Source organism: Amphiprion ocellaris, chromosome 13 (genome assembly GCF_022539595.1).
Source record: "Amphiprion ocellaris isolate individual 3 ecotype Okinawa chromosome 13, ASM2253959v1, whole genome shotgun sequence".
Classification (NCBI taxonomy): domain Eukaryota; kingdom Metazoa; phylum Chordata; class Actinopteri; family Pomacentridae; genus Amphiprion; species Amphiprion ocellaris.
The window spans coordinates 15958933-15979977 of NC_072778.1; the positions used below are offsets into that span (position 1 = coordinate 15958933).

Here is a 21045-nt window from a genome sequence, read left to right on the forward strand (position 1 = left end):
AGGTTGACGATTTTTGTAGTATCAAGTCATCATTTAATTAGCTATAACTCTAAAAGCATATACTTATTGTGTCTGGGAGAAAGGAGTGTGTTTTTGGCACGGCAAGTTGTTTGGTTCTGAAGGGCCTCGTGAGGAAAAGCAGACAAATAACAGCAACCAGAGTAATGACATTCGATCATCTGTGTCCAAGCTGTGTGGATTTGTCTTAATGTGTTCCATATTTACATCAGTGATTTTCAGCATCTCCCAAAAATCATTCTTAACACTGATTCTGTTACAAGTAACACGCAGATTAAGTACAATGCTCAGTTTAGTTTAGCACAAACAACAGCTGCAACCCCGTCTCAGTGAATTCAGTGAGTTCATTTCTGCTACAGAAACTGACGTCTCACGCTTCTGTACCCCACATCCATATATTTCTATTTCTGCATGAATGTGGAATGTCAAAAATGTTGGTCTGGAGAGAGATGAATTCATTTTCTAGACCTTAAGGCGCTGACACCAAACATTAAATCTGACATTTTGCTCCAACATAGCTGAAAATTGCTTGCCTTTATGTTCTTTCCCAAGGCAGGAAATAAGCCATGGGAAAAATACTACCTCAAAAGGCCAAAAAATTAAATAATAAACAGAAATATGTTGCCAGTAACTGTGAAGAGTTGGTTTTAAAGGGGTTTTCCTTTCATAAAGCTTTAAACAAGAAAACAAAAGGGACAGGAAGAAACTGAGGAAACTATATGATATGAAATAGGACTTGTTTGATTTAGTGTCTCACCTGCTCGTGCCAACTTTGGTTGGTCTGCGTCATGTAATGTCGCATGGTGGCACCTTGAAGTCGAAGAGCAACGAGGAACTCCTGGAAAGACACAAAAAAACAAACTTAGTTTAATGTCAAACTTATACCAGCTGCAGAATCAGGAGAATGAGGAGGACATACTTTGACATTTCTCTGAAGGTCCAGTGTGATTTTGATGGCTGTGGACAACATCTGAGGCTCCCCCTCCCTGCCGCTCACACTGCTCACTCCCACCTCTGTGGGGTAGATGGTAGGGTCCAGGTGCTTTGGAGCAATGAAGCTGGGCATCTCCAACCGCTGTGGAATGGGGGTGTCTTTCACCACAGCTGTGTTGGTGCGAGATAAAAAGAACGTAACTGTAACTATATATTGCATATGTTTACCCTTTGAATCCAAAACCTGCTGGTGTAATTGAAAGGTATGTTATCTATAGATAAAAAATACCAAATTTACACCTCATCTGTCCGAGCAAGAAACTGTAAGATTCAGAGAAAATCATCAGATTTTTCCAACTTTTTGATGGTTCTTGAACTATTCATCTGTCATGTGCTGTTCTGTTTCAAATTATGATATTACATCAAAATCACTTTATTCGACATGCTTCAGATAAAAATTCACTATAAAGAAAACAATTTGACAAAATTCTGTAAAAAAAAATAAAAATTCTGCGTAACTCTGTTACCGGGAAGTCATTAGTGACTCAGTTGCAACCAACAAGACAAAAATTAACAAAAACTCAGGACTTTTCAGTTTAATTTCAAGCTGTGTTTACACAGAGCAGAGAGGAGACAATATGGAAACAAATTAAACATCTAAGCAGTAAAATATCTGCAGCACATAGTCACCATTTTTTACAGTGTTGGTAACACCTGTGGGGACATGTTATACATGTTGCTGCAAGGTTTTTTCATTTTTTAAAAAATAAATCAAAGAAACTCAACTCCTGTTTTTTTTTCTAGGTTATGGCATCATCACTGTGTAATAGTGCACAAAAGACATTTTTGAGTTCTCGCTACATGTACATATGGCGTTCCACAGAGGTGCAGGACTTTAAATTGAAGTGAAAAACAGTCCAAAAATGTGTGAGCAAAATAAATACATAAATAAATAAAACACACCCAGAAACTGCTCAGTGTTCAGAGGGTTAATATCTCTACTTGGCAATACAGTTCCTTCAGAACATAATTTAAAGGGCAAAGTCTAAAATGATGTTGCAACTAAATGTTCACTGCGATGTGCACCTCGATGGTAGAGCCCCACCCGTCTGCTCTCCAAACACAGGAAACTGAGATTGGGGTCATTCTGATGCTGTGCCACACTGAATATCTTCCCCCCTTCCAGGTCAAGCACAATTTCCCCATGATTCTGGTCCTCCTGAATAAATGACATGCAAAGGAAGAGATTAATAAAGACACAGACTACTTGTGAAAAAAAATATCATGCATCCAGGTTCAAGAATATATCAAGATGAAAATTTAAAAACCCTGTAAATCTTTACTTTAAGACCTGCATTTAACATTTCTAATCAGTGTACAAACACTGGACATGTGGATAATAGTGCAATTTAATGTAGTTCCAAGCAGATGAAATACACATTATTTGTTAGCATTAGTAAAATCTATTAACCCTCCTGTTGTCTTCATTTACGGGCACCAAAAAATAGTGTTCCCTTGTCTGAAAAAAATCCAAAAATATGCAAAATCTTCATGAAGAAAATTCCAATAATTCCTTAAAAGTTTGTCTTAAAAGTTTTATTTAAAAAAAAAAAAAAATCCCTAAATCTGGCAAGAAATAAAAACAAAAAAAATAAAAACAAAAATTGTAAATATTTTCGAAAAATGAATAAAAATCTTCCAAGAAAATCCTAAAAATATCTAAAGTGATTCCATATATATCAGTAAAATTTCCAATATTTTCTTTGAGCATTCAGAGAAAAATCAACCAAAATCCAGCGAATTTCACTGGATTTTGGTTGATTTTTTTTCTGAATAATCTTCAAGAAACTTTTTTTTAAACATTTCTTTTTTTCCCACCAAAAACATTGAAAATGTGGAAGTTTTCACTGTGAAAATATATTTTTTCCACATTTTCAAACTTTAAAATGGCTCAATTTTGACCCGCAGGACGACACGAGGGTTAAGACATTATATATTGTGTTCTTACAACCACGTCTTACTATATATTATTTCTTTTCTATCTATAGAACAGCATGTCCTCGGGATGAAATATAGTTTTTGACTAATACAATAATAAACATGCATGTCTGATTGAAACTACATTACAGTCCATAATATATATGGTAATAATATATACTAGCCTTTAATGTTATTGTTAATCTGGTTACTAACCCGCCTGTTTTGTCTTTTTGTTGTTGTATATAAGCTGCTATCTATCTATCTATCTATCTATCTATCTATCTATCTATCTATCTATCTATCTATCTATCCATCCATCCTTGTATCCATATATCCATATATCTATCTATCTACCAAAAATAAAGTGCTGCTAAAACCATTTGAGCACACATAAAGAAGTACAGAAAGTTTTCATCTTCAGTATCTGGTGCAGTTAAACTCATCAGTGCCCTCATCACATTCAGAGTCCTCCTAATACTGTGGTTAGCAGCCATCTGGCTCACCTTCTTGTCTGTTCTGGCTTGGAGGCGACCTTTCCCGATAATCACAGTGAGGGAAAGGAGGCTGAGGTTGTGGTTGGGCCGAGGAGCTGACTGCGGCGTCCTTCCATCCGATTCGCTGGCCAAGTAGAAATGAGGCTCGTCCTCTTCTGAATCAGAGTCTACGGCAGAGAGAGAAGTCAGAGGAAAACATACTTTATCTGTCTAACTTCATTCGTCAATGGAGGAACAGACATCTTCATTTAAATACAATACAAACTGTAATATGAGATGTTTTGGAAGGCTAGTTGCTGTTCTGTGTTAATAAATCTACAGTGTGTTTAAGTTTTTTTTTTTCCCATCAAACCTACCCAGCCTGAAGGCCGACTTGCAGAGCTGGAAGTCGTCATGGTGATGGCGGCTGTGGTCGGGGCTGTGGGCCGAGGGGGGAGGAGGGGGAGGCGGCTCCCACATCAACAGGTCATTATTGATCCTTTTGGACGAAGGGGTGGGTGAAGGAAAATTACTGTTATTTTGAGGCAGCATTGAAGCACAAAGACCAGAAAAAGAACAAAAAGCTGGAAGAGGAAGCCATTAACACCACAACTAAGAACAAGAAGAGCAGCAAAAAGATCTTTGTTCACGCAGATAATGTGCATTTTGCAAGACTTGACAATTAGTGAGCTTTCAATAAATATACTACTTAAAACAGAGGGGGCACCTGGATAATGTGAGCTGAAAGGACAGACAGTGCTCTCACATAAGGGTTGCCTACTATTGATATTAATATTGAAATAAATATGGAGATTCGGACAAAATAATTGAAAAATGCGCTACTTTTGCTTGGATAGAGTAGATTATTTCTATCTGTCGTCCCTCTGTGGTCTCAAGCGTTGTCTCATTACTGTCAGCACTGAAGGATAAATGTTGAAATATTCTCTTCAAAGTAAACATAAGTAAGACTTACACTAAAAAAACGGCATTTCAACAACAGTTTACATTTTACTGCAAATGAATATCATTTCCATGTATCAATCATGTGTCTCCTTGAATGCTAATCTGTATAAGCCTTATAAAAACCATACTGGTTGACCTTGACTCTGGTGGGACTCTTTACGTACCTGTTGTAGATGCTCTGGAAGGCCTGTTTGCTGGGCAGCAGGATGTAGGCCAGAGGCAGGCTGATGTCCACAGCACACTGACACTGAGCGACACACTGCTCCTGAAACTGACGCATCTCCTCTGGGTCAGCTGGAATCACCATCTAAAACGAGGAGGAAGGACCGAGTTATCTCTGGAGTCTTAACAAGATGGCTGATAAATTGATATGTATACGTCTTTTTGTGTGTCAGCAGACCTCCTCAGTCTCAAACATGGTGCGGTTGGAAGAAAAGGGAGAGCTGGTTTTGTCGTTGAATTCACAGTGACTTTCAAAGAAGGCGGCGCCCAGGTCCCTCATGAGGCCCAGGTTCATCCCGCTCAGACCCGCTGCCGGGCCCTGAGCCTCACCTCCACGCACATGCACAGATATTCTGCTCACAGAAACAAGACACAAATAGATTGAGTTTGAAATGTGATGCTGGCCTGTGGTGGGTTACAGCATCAATATTGGTATGACTTCATGAGCAAGAAAATCTAACTTTCTTTTGGAGCCTTTAAAATGCATGTTTCTAAGAGACCACAGCAACTGGTTCAATATCTAAATGTGTTTATGTTAATTTATGCACACTGACCCGTAAACAAGACAATTTTTGTCCTGAAATTAGGTTCGAAAAAGTGTTCTTCTACAAAACATGTTGCATTATGAGAGTGTTTGTAGTTTTAGTGTGGCTAGACGAGCCAGTGCTTTCAATTTGTTTATTGGGAGTCTTTCACAGTCAGTCAGTCCTAAAAGTGATTCCATCTCTGAGTTTAAAGTGCAGCAGATTGTCAAGACTCCTGTATGTGATTTTCTGCCAAGGAGGAAATAGATTCACGACAACTGAAAACAAGTTCATAGTGTCTCCTGATGCCTGAAAAAGGCTGTTATAGAAAATTCCTCTGACCGCTTCATGACCCTGTCAGAAGAAAAACACAATTCTGTGACTGATAGACAACTTGTTCTCTCAGGTGACTTTTTTCAATCGGTGTTGAAAAAGAGCGATAGAATTATTGTCAAGCCAACACAGTAAATATTCTTATTTTTACAGTGACAAACCTGGGTAGAGAGTCGCGGTTCTTCTTCACTCTGATACAGGGGAAAGAGCCGCCCTCCCAGCCCTCATATGATCCTGGTGAGACACAACACATCAGCAACATGAACTGTGTTCGAAACATCGACAGGGCAGAAGTCTAAGAGATCAATCCTTCTGGAGACACATCTTGTACAGCAATCAAAAACTAACAGAAACAGAGAAATCTGTGTTCTTTTTAATGTAAATAAATTAAGAGCCTCTCATGAGAAAGGGTTTTATATTCACACACTCAAGCAGCTTTTTAGGTTTTTTATAAAAATAGAACTTAACATTCAGTTCTACAAATACTTCAAGTCACTGGATGAAAATGTTATTTATTGTCTTTTGGTTTGTTGATTGTTTTTAAAACATAATTCACTCATCTTACTCAATCTATTTATAGTTTGTATAATGTTTGTTAATAATAAGTACATTGCCTACAAACATACTTCTGATTCTGATTCAAGAACTCTCCAGCAAGCACAAATCTCTAGAGTAGATCATCCTGGTAAAAATGTAAAAACAGGATTTATCTATGATGAACAATTAGTCAGGACACTGTATGTCTATCTTTGGTTGCTCCTTTGTGAACCTTCAGTACTACGAATCATAGTTGTGTGTGTTCCCACCGTGCAGGTCGGTGAAGGACGCCTCCAGCAGCTGGGTGAGGCAGGGAGCCCACGGTTGTCCCGGGGCGGGCTGCTCGCTCTGCAGGTCTGGAGCCTCCTGGTGCTTCAGTTCCAGCTCCGTCAGCTCCAGCACCAAGGTCTCCTGCCGCACTGCCCTCTGGGTGGGCGGTCGACGCTTCGGGAGGGGCCGAAGGTCAGGTATGGGGAAACGAAGCTTGAGGATGGCGTGGGGGGAGAGGAGCGTGAAGGAGGAGCAAAGCTCACTGCTCTGGCTCTGAAAGGAAAGAAAAGGAGAAATTTCTAAGTATATTCATCAAGAGGAAGTCAGCTGAACATGGATTTTAGAAACTGTTTCAGTCAGAGAATCCCCTGTTGACCGCTGTGAAGACTTATTGGAGATCTGGGCTGCTTAAGGTCAATCTGAGGAGGAGTGTAGAACTGCTTATTTTCTCTAACGCCTGGCAATTTTGTTCATGTTTGTGTCAGCACAAATATGATCGGACATGACAGGATTACCTTTGGAAGCTATTTCCATTAAGCTTTGGCTGTTTGTGGTTTCCCATTGTGGCGCTGACGCAAAACGTCATGACTCTGCATAACCCAATGACATTATGTGTGTCTAAAATGCATTTATTTTCAATCATAAGCTGGTTGGTATATAAAACAAAAGGGCTGTTGTGCATAAAAATAGCTCAAAATCAGAACTATCCATCATCACTGCACAACATGCAAAACACAGTCTAACACATTTAGTTATTGGTACTCAAATTCTTCAACTTTGTCAAATGTCACTTTGTACCTGTAATAAAATGCACTGACATGAGTAAAATATGACAGATAAGTTGTTAATTCTTGTAGAGTGCAAGTTACATTATTGAGATTGGTTCATCTTGTGAGATCTACCAAAGATTTAGAGACTCCTCTTGTATTAGGTACATGCGTGTACTGGGCTGCATTCTCTCTGTGTTTTCTGACATGTTTCAATTGGTTACTTCTCATTCAAGTTAATAACACATTTTTATAGTTTACTCTTGCATTTAATTTCCTTTGATGGAATAAATATACATGGCGCCCCACCTGTATGAGTCCTGACCCAGCAGTCTGTGAGGGACAGTGGCTGAAGGCCTTACTGAGGCTCCCCAGGCGGCTGAGGATGTCCAGGTCCAGCTCAGCACACAGCTCAGCCAGCTCCACTCGCACTACACTGTCCCGACGCACCACCCGCTGTTTACCCTGCAGTCACATAAACATGCACACAACATGTTAAAGGATGCACAGGTCATTGGCATGTTCTTAACAATAAAGCTATTTCTTGTCTGCCTCCTTCATATCTGTGACTCCATTTCCATCACGAGTGAAGGAAGCTGTAGTTCTTACTCCAAGGATTTATTCCATCTATCTGTTCAAAGACCCTGCACTGAATTTGGAAAATGGGCATTTGCTTCGTTTGTTTGGAATCATTTGCAGAATTGCCTGGATTATAAAGAGCAGATCTTGCTAAAAGGATTCAAAGCAACTTGACAGGACTGGGAGGCAGACACATTCATATGTTATGACTGTAACCTGTTAAATTGTGCTGCTGCCTGTGTTGCACAGGACAGTCTCACAAAAGAGATTCACAATCTCATTGAGATCTTTATGTTAAGTAACATTGTTATCCTGTCATCAGCTGGTCAGTTTCATTCTCCAGTGTGGCACTGTTTGGTTGATTAGATGTTTTGTTTCATATAATCAGTATTACACTAAAGCTAACCTTTTACAGGAAAATCTTTATAAAAAAAAAAAATCTTAATACATTTTAATAGATGACGAATGACAATTTTATAGTGCAGGATTTTAGCATGAAGCCATTTTTGATGTTTATGCAATGAGAATTTAAATACTAACGTAGTTTTGACATGAAAGTGATCATATTTTAAAATATAAGTGGTGGCATATTTAGTCAAAGAAGTTGTGTTGCTCTTAAGATGGTCACAATACAACTGTGTTCCCTTCAACATGAAATTACCAGTAAAGCAGTAACTTTCTAACTACACTATCAAACGAAAACAACCTCATAACAAACACTAGTCGTTGCTGTCACCTAGAGTTTAATGCATTATGTGAAGTTTTGACTTCTAGTAGAATAGCTGGCTTTCAAAGTGTTTTTTAGGAGGAGGAGCATTCATCACGTTTGTTAGACCTCAAGGATACACAAAGGATGTGGTTTGGTAAGTAGCACTGAATGTAAACATGGCCTTCGTCTGATTACAATAGAAACCCACAGGGCGGCTTTAACACTGCACCAATCAACCACTTCACTAGTACACAAAACAAACAAACCCTATTTGAAGAGTACATTTTGCACATTGAAAAGCAAAAAGAAGCCGAACATGGATATTACAGATAAGAAAGGCTGTGCACCTAAACAGGCACATATCAAGTGAGGCTGTGAGTATCATGCATACCTTACGCAGGTGTCTTTCACTGAGGCTGTAGTGTAGTTGGGCACATGGCCTGGCTGCAGCTCCAACTGTAAACAGACCAGCTTTCTGGAACTGAAGCAACTAGAAAGAGACACACAGAGGTACGCTGTATTCCCAAAGTCTTCTTTGTGGATTTGACAAGAGAACAACAGACATAGACAACTTTCAAACAATAAGTAACAATTAACTTTGACATATTCTTGTCTGGCTTCAACTCTGATTTGGATAATTTTTCATTTGGTTTTAAAGAACCCATATTATGCTTTATGAGCTTTTCCCTTTCCTTTTGTGTGGTATATTGCTTTTTCGTGCATGTAAAAGGTCTGCAAACTTACAAAGCCCAAAGTTCATGGCAAAGGGACATTAAATGGTTATTCTCTCCCACAGTACACTGCTCCTCACCCACCTCAAATGCCTCTTTAAAAGTCCTTTGTTGTTTTGGGTTTTTTTTTACCTTTTTTTTTTTTTTTTTTTTTTTAAAGCTTTTTCTTACCTATGAGACTATAACACATTTGCATAAGAATGAGCAGCTGCCTCACAGTTTGCTATTATTTCCTCACTAGAGCCACTTCTGCTGTGGCTACCCTTATAGTCAGAGATGTGGGACTATTGTTCTTAAGGAGCTTTGCCTCGCTTTGTTGGGCCAGCTGAGGTGTTAAAGAGACAGGACAGAGTGTTTAAGAAAGAGGGTGAGAAGAGCTACTGCTGTAATGCACAGTATGAGAAAAATAGTGTCTTTTGAACATTAGGTAGCATTTAAACATATCCTAGGGGAGAAAATACATTTAGAAACCTGTAAATGTGCCTATTATAGCCCCTTTAAATCTGTTGTCTTTCCTGGCAAAATAACTTCAGTATGAACAGCCAGAAATAAAGAACAGCTTTAACAGAGTTGCTGACACTCTGAGAAGTCAGACCTTTTGCAATCACTTACTGTTGCTCCAGTTAATGATGTGGTTTACACTGGCCACATTAAAAATATGAGATAAAGTGACTGGCTTAACAAAAATAAGTTCTTGGCACAATGATGCAATATTCGAAACAGGCAAAGAGATTGTCTACCTCGCAGTACTGAGGCTTTCCGTCCTCCCAGAGGCACTCCAACAGTTCCAGTCTGCTGAAGGAAAGGTCGGAGGTCACGGCCCGACTGTGGCGTCTTCCACTCCGCATCTCACAAGCTACCTGGACTGCTGCTCCGGTCAGTCTGGGAGAGAAGATGAGAGGGAAGATGAGAGAAACACTTAAACAGTCAGATAGTAGTGGAAACTTGCAGAGACTTCAATAACAGTGTGTGTGTGTGTGTGTGTGTGTGTGTTAACATGTACTGATGAAAAAGAGAGTGAGGGCAGAAGCATGATACATAAAAAGTCACAGGGAGGGAGAATCACATTTGCAAAATGTTGTGCTGCAGTATACATTATGCAACATGATGCAAACTTTAAAAGATGAAACACATTTCTCTATAACTACAGGTTATTTCATGTCATTAAGGTTTCGTAATTGAAGTTTCCACAAGACTCTTTGAATATTTATGCCAAAAAGAGTCTGCCAATTTGCAAGTGTTGTAAAAGAAAAGCTGGGTGAGAAGCTCCATCCATGTGAATTACACCTGACAAATACAAGGTTTGTGTTTTCCTACCTGAGATGGGAGTGTGGGCAGGCCTTGGCGAAGCCGCCTCGCAGATGATGGAAGTCTCTCTCGCTAAACATACTGTCCTTGAAGAAAACCAGCTCCTGGAAGAACAACTGAGACACCTGAGCCAATGATGAGGCTCCGTCAGCCCTGGAGGGTGGGTCCTCCTGCAGCAGGGTTAGAGTGAGTCCGCCGAGGGTCAGTCGTAGCAACGCATCAGGCTTCAGCTGCTCCGCTTGGCTGCTGTGCGAACGTCCTGCGAAGAAGAGATCGAATACAGAAAGACTGAATTTTTTCATAACTCTTCTTTTGGAAAATAGAGAAACAGAAACATGATATGAATGTTCTCTTAGTTAAAATAGAAAAGTAAGAAGTAAATTTTACTTTGCTTTTAGGTGGAATAATGTGAAGGTAAATTAGCACTCAATGTGTTACACCTCCAGAATCTTTTTACAGGACTAAAATAAACCCACTACTCAGTACTCCAGATGGCTGATTTTACCTCGACTCCGGCTGCCGGCCTGAGGTAGACTCGACAGGCAGCCCGCTACAGGATATCTCCTGGGACAGTTCACCATGCCCTGGAAGCCAAAATCAAAGTGGAAATCAGATTATGTGTGATTTAATTTCTGTAGTACATTGACAAGTTCCAGGTATGTGTTTGACGCTATTCTCTAAAGGCAAGGAAGGGAAGAACGCACATTTATGCTAATACCACCTTCTGCTATCCTTAAACATGAATTGCTATTAAAAAATAAATAAAAAAGAAGAAGTAGCAGACAAGCAACATTTAACATACTATTATTATATTGGTAATAGTAGTGCTACATGATACCAATATTGATGATATGACAGTTTATCTGTCGTACATCAACAGATACTCTACGCATGGCCATCTGCTAAATGTTTAAACACACACACACACACACACACACACACTGTACCTGTGCAGAAAGTGCTGCCGGCTGCGTGAAGCTGGCTAAACTGTGAGTGGACGACTCCATGTCACTGTCTGACAGCTCGCTGCCAGAACGGATCGATGTCACACTGCTGCTCATCCCAGCAGGACCCATCGAGTAAAACATCTCTGCAGGAAGGAACACATACACACAGTTTACATTTAAAAACTACGATGTACACACATTTCATCACGGCATGTTGCTGTAAGAAGCAGAGCAGCAGGAAATTTTCACACCTCCGAGAAGTTTTTTTTTTTTTTTTTATAGAAATGACAAAACAAAAAAAGCTTCTCTTCAGTTTATGCAGCCAGGCACACGTGATGTTTTGTACTTTATGTAACAGACAATAATGAATATAAGAGTGTAGGTTAAGGAACATTTTTACAATCCAATGAAGACCTGGTTTGTTTGATGGTTTGCTGGCATTTTTGCTGTTTTTCAACATGAGAAAATATTGTGTCTTTTTGAAATATTAATGCTGCAGATATCTCACTAGGGAGGAAGTATATTACACATAAAGTTCTGTGTCTGACATGGTTACACACTGCATGCCTTTAGGAACAGGCCTGCTGAGGCTCTGATGTATCTCAGTCAGACAGATTATCAGTGAACTCGTGCTGATCTGTGTACCTCCATTCTCCAGGCCGGTGACAAAGGGCTCCAGGTCTGGCTCAGTTTCCCAGTCTCGCTCTCTGGGACTGGAGCCCAGCTGCTTACCGAGGTCCTCCTCAATCATACGCAGGTCGTCCGAATCTAACGGACGACTGTGCACTCCACCACATTTAGTCTCTGGCTCTGTGGAGAGAGATGGGAGAAATGGATTAATATGTGTGCCAAAGAAAAACAGAAACCATGAGTGCACACTCACATTTATGAGGCATTTTCAAATGTCTGTGACCTTAGTGTTTAGCTCTGGGCTGAAGAAAAACAACCCAGACTTCCAGCCTGTGTCTGCACGTATCAGGTCAGTGACCTGAAGCCTTTGGGGGTTTGTACATTGTTCATGTACTGCTAAAGCTTATGGGCACCTTAGTACCCTCTAGTTTGGAGACACACAGAGACGAATGCACACTTGATGTGAATTTGTGGTATTTTATGGGTGAGAGCAATACATCAAACTCAGCATATGCATAAAAGAGCGATGGAGTACAAATGAATGCTTGCCATTGGTCTCAGAGCAGCAAGGGAAACACAAAGTCATTTAAAACCTTCTTTATTATAAAGCTACTCTAAAGGTAATGACCAATTCATTATTCATGTTATCATAAGAGACCTCACAATGACCTGACTATAGTCTGACTGGTTTTTCCTTTCAACCATATTCAACTCCTCCAGGGGCAAGCAAACTATTTTAAGTAATAAATTAGGACATTATCACCACGATTTATTAAACACATGCTAATAAAATGCAAGAATTAGAAAAGAAATTATGATGAGATCTCTAAAGATCACAGATCTTTAAAATGTCAAGTGTGGTTGCAAGGATTTATATTCAGTATATCACACTGTGTGTTTTAATGTACCAATATCTATGCAGAGAGCCGCCAGCAGGTCTGTCAGATGTGTTATTTGATCTGGAGAAAGCAGCATATGGACACAGCCCACCTTCCCGTCCAACTCCAACTGATGAGCAGTGAGAAAGAAAAGTTAAAATGACAGAGCAATTGTGTTTTATTATTTCCTCGTTTACATTACCTCACACTCACCTTTGGTCCTGGCAGCATGTCGTTCTGTTTGATCTTGACGGTGGTCTCGATGAAACCAGAGCAGCTTCCTATGAGCAGCGGCTGAGACGGAGGACCAGGAGTGGCTGGTAGGGGCTTAGCCTCTTTGTCCTCCTTCTCCTCCTCCTCATCTTCCTCCTCATCTTCCTCTCCTTCACTCGCAGTGGCTGAAACTGGGTGTTCCTCTGCAGGAGGACCCTGAAAAGACAGCTTTCCAGTTACACGTACGATCAGTTTCTTTTTAGCAATGTTGGTAATATCATGATATGTTAGCTCCTGCACAAGAAGTCATTTGCTGCCAGTTTAATCCTGTGCAAAACAAAAGTCAGCTCTGAAAGGAAAACGCAGATCTACACCAGTTTCTTCCTGCAGAGAAGTGATGTAATAATATTTAAAGTCTGATTTTTTCACCCCAGTGATCAGTTAATTAGCATGTGAGAAAAAAAGCATGTTGTTTAGACATCACTGTAGGAATTTTAAAAAGTGACGTATCCTAGTCTGATTTACTGAGAGGGCTGGAGACTCTCCCCCTGTCAAATTATATTACTGAGCTTATACTTTTACTTTCCTACATCAGACAGAGGGTGCCCATGTTGCCCATTATCTATAACCTTCAAACATGGAGAGGAAATATTCACGCTTACTTCACATCAAGATTACCCAGCTGTGTGGAGGAGGGAGGGTGTGTACTTCTCCTTCTAGCTTGTTTTTAAGTATTCCTTAGATAGATTAAATACTTAATTAATCCCAAATGGAAACTACAGTGTTACAGCAGCTACTTTACAAAACCAATGAGGTAGGTAAAAACACTGTTGAAACTATGCACTTGAATAGACCTAGTAAAGCCTAAAAATAGAATAATATAAGAATAGAATAGAGACTCAAGACAGAACTGAACTATACTGCGTGATGAATATACACAGCTTGAATCTAAGTACGATAAACACGCAATGCACAGAACCTGTCATTATGATAGAGGCATAAAGAACCCAGTGTGTGACAGTTGGGTGTCCATCACCTGTACGATGCCACTGCTGTCGTAGAACAGCTGGACAGCGCTCAGCTGGAGGATCTTGTGCAGGAAGGCAGGCGGCTGGTGGATGTCGACAGGCACAGCAGTCTGACCGGCTGGATCTCGCACCGCCTCATCAAAGTACTCCAGTCTGGACGACACAACACAAACACACACATTATTTATACAGATTTCAATTCAGTACATGAGGTAAAAATATTTTAAGAAGTGAGAAGAAAAAGGTTGGTGTTCCTTCTGGGAAAATGAAGAATGAGCTACATCTACACTCTGCCTGGAAGCAAACTGGTGTATCTGAGAAAACTCACAGTATCACTGGTAAAGCAGAAAACTTAATCAGACTGTTCTTGGAATGAGTTACTTACTGATCGGTATGTAGCACCTAACATTTTGACACAGTTCAGTGGTCAACCTGGTTGTGCATCATCAAAGAAGAGCTCCTTCTCACTGTCAGAGAGACAATCAGACTACTGGAGCAGAAACTTCTCATTTAATAAACACAACTACTGCAACGTGCTTCACTGAACTCAGTCAGTTGTCCTGCTAAAAATCAGCCTGTTAAAAGGCCTTCTGGTCACTGACCACAGATCTACACAGCTAACCTGAGCAGCTCTGTCAATAAGCCAGGAAAACAGAAAGGGTTCAATAGTGTCAAAGTAAAATGCCAACAGAGTCAAAGCACGTGAGGGACATACAAAGGGCATGGGTTTGGTTTCAGTTGTGTGTGAGGAGGGAATGAAGTTAAAAAAGATTATATTGTTTTGTAGTGAGCGTAGCAAAGTTCAGTTTAGGTTTCCTTTATTATAGGTAATATTTTCTATTGGATAATGTTGTGTTTACATGTTTACAACAAACTCACCGGCCTTAAAATCGCTTATTAGTGATTTTGCAAATTGTAAAATGGTCGAGGTAAACCCGTTTTTCCAGCCCTGAATGAAGTCTGCAGTTGCATCCCAAACAAGGCAGCCTGGATTTAGCCTGACAGGTGAAAACAGGACAAAAAAATCTAGAAAGCTTGTTCAGCTTTTAGCTTTGAGTGCACATTATTAACTGAAGGCGACTTAGATGGGTGCATCAACATTTCTATCTACTCAGATCTTCCCTAATCTGGATAACAAAAGGAAATATTAGGAGAAATATTAAAGAAATATTAGTGAGAAGATCCACGTGAAGCTATAAAAGGAACCGACATTCGTGGCCATAACTGTGGCCACCTGGTAATAAATCAAGAGAAAGTAGTTCATGGATGACTGCACACTAGCTCAGCTACCTTCACTTTGCAAATTAAGTACTAATAATACTGTGAATGAGCACTATTGGTGCATTTAATTTGACCAGGATTGATCACTGTAGCTGGAAAATACACTGAAATGCATTAAAAACGATGTCCTCTCTTTTGTGCTGTCCACACCAACAGAGACTGTGGCCACATTGCACATATTCATCAATGTTATGGTCACACACTCTCCCATATTGACAACACCTTAAGTGCAGCCTGCAGTTATTTGCAGCTACTGATAAAACTCTGTTCAGGAGAATGAACACATCAATGTTGACCCGGTTTGAAATGAGCTCCACACTGAGGCTGTCTGACAACACAAGACCAAGGAGTGTAAGTTCATAACAGAGCGGGGGCCTCTTCTGCTTATCTGCTGATGAGCAGAGAGAAGACGAAACCCAATTCTTGGCTTCCATTTTGCTTTCCTTCTCCCCTGACACAAATATAAGTGCTGATGTGGGAGTGTTATAAAATTACTGATAACTGGAGGACACATTTTAACACGTTTCAAGGTGTGAGTTATAAAAAGTGAAAGATGGAGCGTCAAACCCAGTTTGTGTCTCTACTAACAAGCATTGCAGAGTGGATTTATGTCTTTATGACACTGTCCCACTTGTTCACACGTGTACTTTGACAAAAGAGGCCCACATTATTGTGTCACTGACTTTCTGGAACAGTGAAATAAGGAAAGGTTTTTGCACATTTTATGAAATAAGAATCAAAGACGCAGAAATACAAACAACTGGAGCATCAAATTAGCCTGTGTGCATTTCAACGTAATGTAAAATACCAGTAAAAACAAAGCTAATGGCGGGATATCTTATCTCTATTTAAGTTCAAATTACAATTCTACAATTTCATTTAGTAGACGCTTTTATCCAAAGCAACGTACATCTGAGAGTAGATAAAACATTTTAATTATTAAAACCACATCACATGACTTTGCTGTGGTCAAACCGAATGCATGGTTCAGACTGATATTTTAACCAAAGACATCAAAGCAGAAATGAAGATCAGCAAAGCAGATGTATTTTTGTCATATTATCATACTTTGATCTATCGGGAGTGCTGAAATGTAATGATGATTACACACATTATATGTTTAGTAGCTTTGCATTAACTATGGAGTTTGCAGAATCTTCTGTGCTGATCTTCGTATTTTTAGAATTCAAGTAGGATTTTCTGAAAATATGTAATTGTCCAATGAACAGTAAAAATGATCTCTGAAGTTGCTTTTCCAAATGTCCAATGACCTATTCTCTATCAGGGACACAAAGTAGCACAAGTAGGGTGTATATGTTTTGAGGATGTTTCTATTTTTATTTTAAAAGGTGGTGGATATCATAATTTCTGTAGAATTACAAAGAGAACTGTAAAAATGCAATACAGCAGCCTCTCACTGTAAACAAACACAACTGTTTTTCCTCTTTGCAGCTCATTTGCCTTGGGAGAGTCTTGAAAAGGAAGCTACGACCTACCGCTTGATGTGCACTTCTAAGGCAACGCCTGTTTCCAGGTCCAGGGGCTGGTGCTCGATGCGGACGATAGTGTCTAGAAAGGTGACTTTAATGCGACGAAGGACTGCAAACACAGATGACATGAGCACTGGTCAGCACTGATCTCTCACATCATGTCGGCTAAGCCCTAGATGTCTAGACATAGCTTCTGCCTAAATGTTACAATCACGTTACATTTCTGTAAAAAAGAATTTCACTGCACTCAGCTTAAAATAAAATGGCATGAAGTCACATCTGTAGTTTGGGGAATAAAATATTGATCAGATTATTCACAAACTACGAACAGCATAAGACAGCAACAGTTCAGTTGGTTAACTCTTGGGATATGATGGTGAAGAAATAATTTCTGCTTTTCCCAAGATTCTGCATCACACATCTAACCAGTCAAAGCTGAACGAAGGTGAACTCCGACCTCTGAAATTAAGGTTGAACATCCCAATGAACGAGAAAATGCACGCTTAAATTTCTGTTGCTTGAGCCTAAAGATACTGGGAGACTGAAATAATATTCGTATACAGGGAATGTTCACATCCCGGTTCTCAGTTTTTTGATCTGTTGCCTCTGGAAGGCGTTATAGATGCATTAAAGCGAGGACAAACAGACTTAAAAACAGCTTCTTTCCGAGAGCCATCACCACCCTAAACTCTCATGTCTCACACCCAGCCAACAATATAATGTGATATGTTGCAATATACACCACTGCCTCAACACTCTGTTATTTATACTGTATATTTGTAAATAGACTGTTTTGCACTATCTTTAAGATCCCTTTGCACTGAAAAGGAGAAGCTCTCCAATCTCGTTATACATCGTGTAATGACAATAAAGCATATTCTATTCTATGTTACATGATGATCAAACCTTACTGCTGTCCGAGCACACATCATTACTGAAGGGAAATTTTGTTGTCTGTATGTCGACACTTTCACTTGCTAACAAAATGCAGACACACACAGCTTTGACTCACCTGTCTCAATAGTCTGTGCAAACATCTCAAGCCCCTCCAGCGGGGCAGGCGGCTCCTCGGACGCCTCTGGGGGGTCCTTCAGGCACTCCTGAGCCAGCTGCATGCTGGAGGTCATGCTGGAAGACCAGCCTTGGGAGTCCCAACCCCCACCTGAGGGCAAACAAAACCATATGGGGTGATTTCTTTATCTCAGGGATTCAACACCAGGACTACACTGGCCATTTACTGTTATTTGCCTATTTTCTCTCTGTGCTTTGACGCTGTATAAAGTGATGTGTGGGTCACTTGATACATCCAGTGAGCTTTGGTAAACTCCTTTGTGTGGTATATAAAATTAACAATTTACACATGGAGATTTGGCCTGCAGTCAGTCAGCTTTCTGGAGCCCAATGTAGAGCTGAGAGGATTAGCTGATTAACCTAAATTGTTGACGACTGTTTAGTTTTTCTCTTCCAGTCACTTAACCATGAGGACGTGCTGCTGTTGTAGCTCTTATATTACATGTAAGTGCCTATTGTTGGGTTTTTGGACTGCTGCTTTGACATGCCAGCTACAGAAAAAATATTTGTCGGTTACTGGCAGATAATTTATTGCTTGTACTGGTTTGATTGATAGAGCATATAAAGGTCTTCACATATGAAATGAAATGGTCCTGGCTGGATGCTTTGAAACCTCCGTCCTCAGTTACGTCCTGTTATTTTGCACCACACTTAGTCTGGGTCTGAATGATGTACCCAAGAGAAAATCCCACAGACTGACCCCAGAAGTGGCTGTTAAATGAACTTACTGGTCCGGTACTTTGGTCGACATGTTATCTGAAGACCAGAAACTTCTAAGGTGCAGTGATCGGTCAGGAGAGCTTGCCAGGGGATGGTCACCTCTATGCTGCTCACAAAGCCATCCACTATCTCCAGAGGGGCCCCGAGGGACTCCAAAAGTTCATTAACCGCCTGGAGAAAAGAGGAAGCAATAAGTAAGGAGTGGGGAAGAAATACAGAGTGACACAAATGGAAATAAGTGGCTTCATTTTTGTCTCAGCACTCGTTGTGTAGACTTATAGGGCAAAGGAAGTGCTTGGTTAGCATGGCAGGAAGAAATCTATCTGACCAGACTGTTTAGACTCTAGTAAGACATACTGCTAATCTGGTGGGCTGGCGATGTGTTTCCCATTACAGCATTTCCTCGAAGAAATGCGAGCTAAGCTGAGAGCATGACGTTGGAGATTGCTGTTGAACTCGAGTGCAGTTGCGAAACAGTCAGGGTGCACGAGTCCGACACAAAAACACACGATGCCTTCTGGGTGCAAAGTTGACAGTCAGCCTGTCCCCTCCTTCAAAAACTCACCCAGACATCGAGGTTGATCTCCTTGATGACACCGCTGCCGTTGTACAAGTCCAAACCCAGCTGGTCGAGGCTCAGTCGTTCCTGCAAAAAGTGACCGAGGTAGTGCTGTAGAAGGTACCGACAGGCCCGCTTCTTGATTGAGCCTGACCAGGGGAAGAGCCAGCGAGACATAGGGCCAGAGAGAGCGGGGAGAGGGAGCGAAGAGGTGGCGGAGGAGAACGAGTGCGACTACAGTCCTCTGGCAACTGCATAACAGACCAAAACAAAGTGTGCAAAAACAAGGAATGAGCCGCAGCTAGCTACAGGGGGCTAAGGAAGGGGGAACCGCAACTCTACTTCTCCCCTCGGCTTGGCACAAAAACTAGAAAATCCTTTGTGTCAGGACCGACGCGTCTCTCACGGTACTTGACGAGACGTTACTGCAACTGACTGTGGCTGTCTCGGCTCATATTTTCGGTCGGTTTGTGTCGAATTGGAGCGACAGGTCCTGTTGGTGCGTACCTCTTGTTTCAGGGTTGTTTATTGTTATCATACGCCAACTGATGGTATGGTGAACGTACGTGCGTAACGCGTCAACGTGACGAAACCCGGAAACGGGACGTAACTGGCCAGGCGCCATCTTAGTAAGGGCAATAGTGTACTCTATCCAGTGTGAGCTTTGGTAAATTCCTTTGTGTGGAAGAGTCAATTACAGCTATTTTTAAAAACAAATATTCTTTTTTTTTTTTTTTTCAAATTTGAACATTTATACGAATATATATTTGCTATAAAGTGTGAGAGAACGAGTTAAAAAAAAGCAAGACTAAGCAAAATGAAACTAGAAATGTACAATTTACAACAGAAGTAAGCACAAATTCAATTGAATGTCATATCATTCAAATTGTATCACCTTGCTGTAATTGCGTTACTTCTAAGTTGAATATTTGGGTAAAAATACATGCATGTACATGTACACCTTTTGCAGTGTAACATTTTTTGGGTACGATGTGCTAAACATAAGCGATGATATAATTATGGCAAATACTATTAGACTAAAGACCACAAGTAAAACATATGTACTCAAAACATATTGGTGTAAACTTAAGGTATTATAACTTTTAACATATATTGGAATAATATGCATGAAATCTATCACAAAATAATAAGGGTAAGACGTGGAGCAAAAATTATGAACATGTCTGGAAAATGAGATCTAGGGTGAAATATGATATCCTGACATCATGATCTGACCAAAAGATTGAGAAAAGTATAATGGTGTCAAAACTGTCACTCCTATCATACACCCTATAGGCGTGGAAAAATGACCAACTCTTACAGCATAAAACACGGTGCACAGCTCAGCATCTTCAGTTCTTCTTGGGGTGTTATCACTGCTGAGAATTGCGCCTGGATAATTTGTCGACAAATAAATCCTGTTGCCCTCCGAATGCTGACTACTCTTGGTGATTTTTTGAAGATCTTGAAAGAAACTTTTTAGATGTTTGAACATGGTCAAGTCATAGACTCTGGCTTTGATTTGTAACTTTGTTTACACTTCATCACTTTCAGAAATGAGATTTAAATCTCTTTTTTTATATGTCCACCATTATTTTTTATGACTGACTCAATTTTCCTCAGCCAAATATCCAAATTACCAGATTTCTGAAGTGATACTCTACTTTTCTCTTTAAAATATGACAAAGATGTTCTACTGTCTTTTTGTCAGGAGGTGTATTTTGCCAGGTCATAGTAGAAACCTGTATGGTTTTGGCAGTGTGCTTTGGATTGTTATCATGTGAAATATTCCTCTCCTGCCACCCCGCTGCTGGCTGGGAGTCATTTTGTCAGCCAGTATTTTGGTATATCCACAGGCATTCATGGTGCCATCTATAAATG

General features: G+C 40.3%; 1 protein-coding gene across 1 annotated transcript in view; it reads right to left on the bottom strand.

The window, feature by feature from the left end:
- The window catches only part of atg2a (autophagy related 2A), a 30502-nt gene extending 10801 nt beyond the window's left edge, over window positions 1–19701 (bottom strand). Inside the window, exons 1-23 of the mRNA XM_023282000.3 lie at window positions 19171–19701; window positions 18614–18776; window positions 17827–17976; window positions 16821–16923; window positions 14052–14196; window positions 13016–13231; window positions 12833–12932; window positions 11940–12104; window positions 11295–11437; window positions 10853–10931; window positions 10357–10606; window positions 9780–9921; window positions 8700–8798; window positions 7330–7485; window positions 6253–6526; window positions 5608–5680; window positions 4768–4942; window positions 4532–4674; window positions 3782–3903; window positions 3435–3592; window positions 2038–2170; window positions 938–1122; window positions 776–856 (exon numbers count right to left, since the gene is read on the bottom strand). Coding sequence (XP_023137768.2) covers window positions 776–856; window positions 938–1122; window positions 2038–2170; window positions 3435–3592; window positions 3782–3903; window positions 4532–4674; window positions 4768–4942; window positions 5608–5680; window positions 6253–6526; window positions 7330–7485; window positions 8700–8798; window positions 9780–9921; window positions 10357–10606; window positions 10853–10931; window positions 11295–11437; window positions 11940–12104; window positions 12833–12932; window positions 13016–13231; window positions 14052–14196; window positions 16821–16923; window positions 17827–17976; window positions 18614–18776; window positions 19171–19341 — 3426 coding nt within the window. The 5' untranslated portion in view covers window positions 19342–19701. The remainder of the gene's footprint in view (window positions 1–775; window positions 857–937; window positions 1123–2037; window positions 2171–3434; window positions 3593–3781; window positions 3904–4531; window positions 4675–4767; window positions 4943–5607; window positions 5681–6252; window positions 6527–7329; window positions 7486–8699; window positions 8799–9779; window positions 9922–10356; window positions 10607–10852; window positions 10932–11294; window positions 11438–11939; window positions 12105–12832; window positions 12933–13015; window positions 13232–14051; window positions 14197–16820; window positions 16924–17826; window positions 17977–18613; window positions 18777–19170) is intronic.
- Window positions 19702–21045: the final 1344 nt, after the last annotated feature.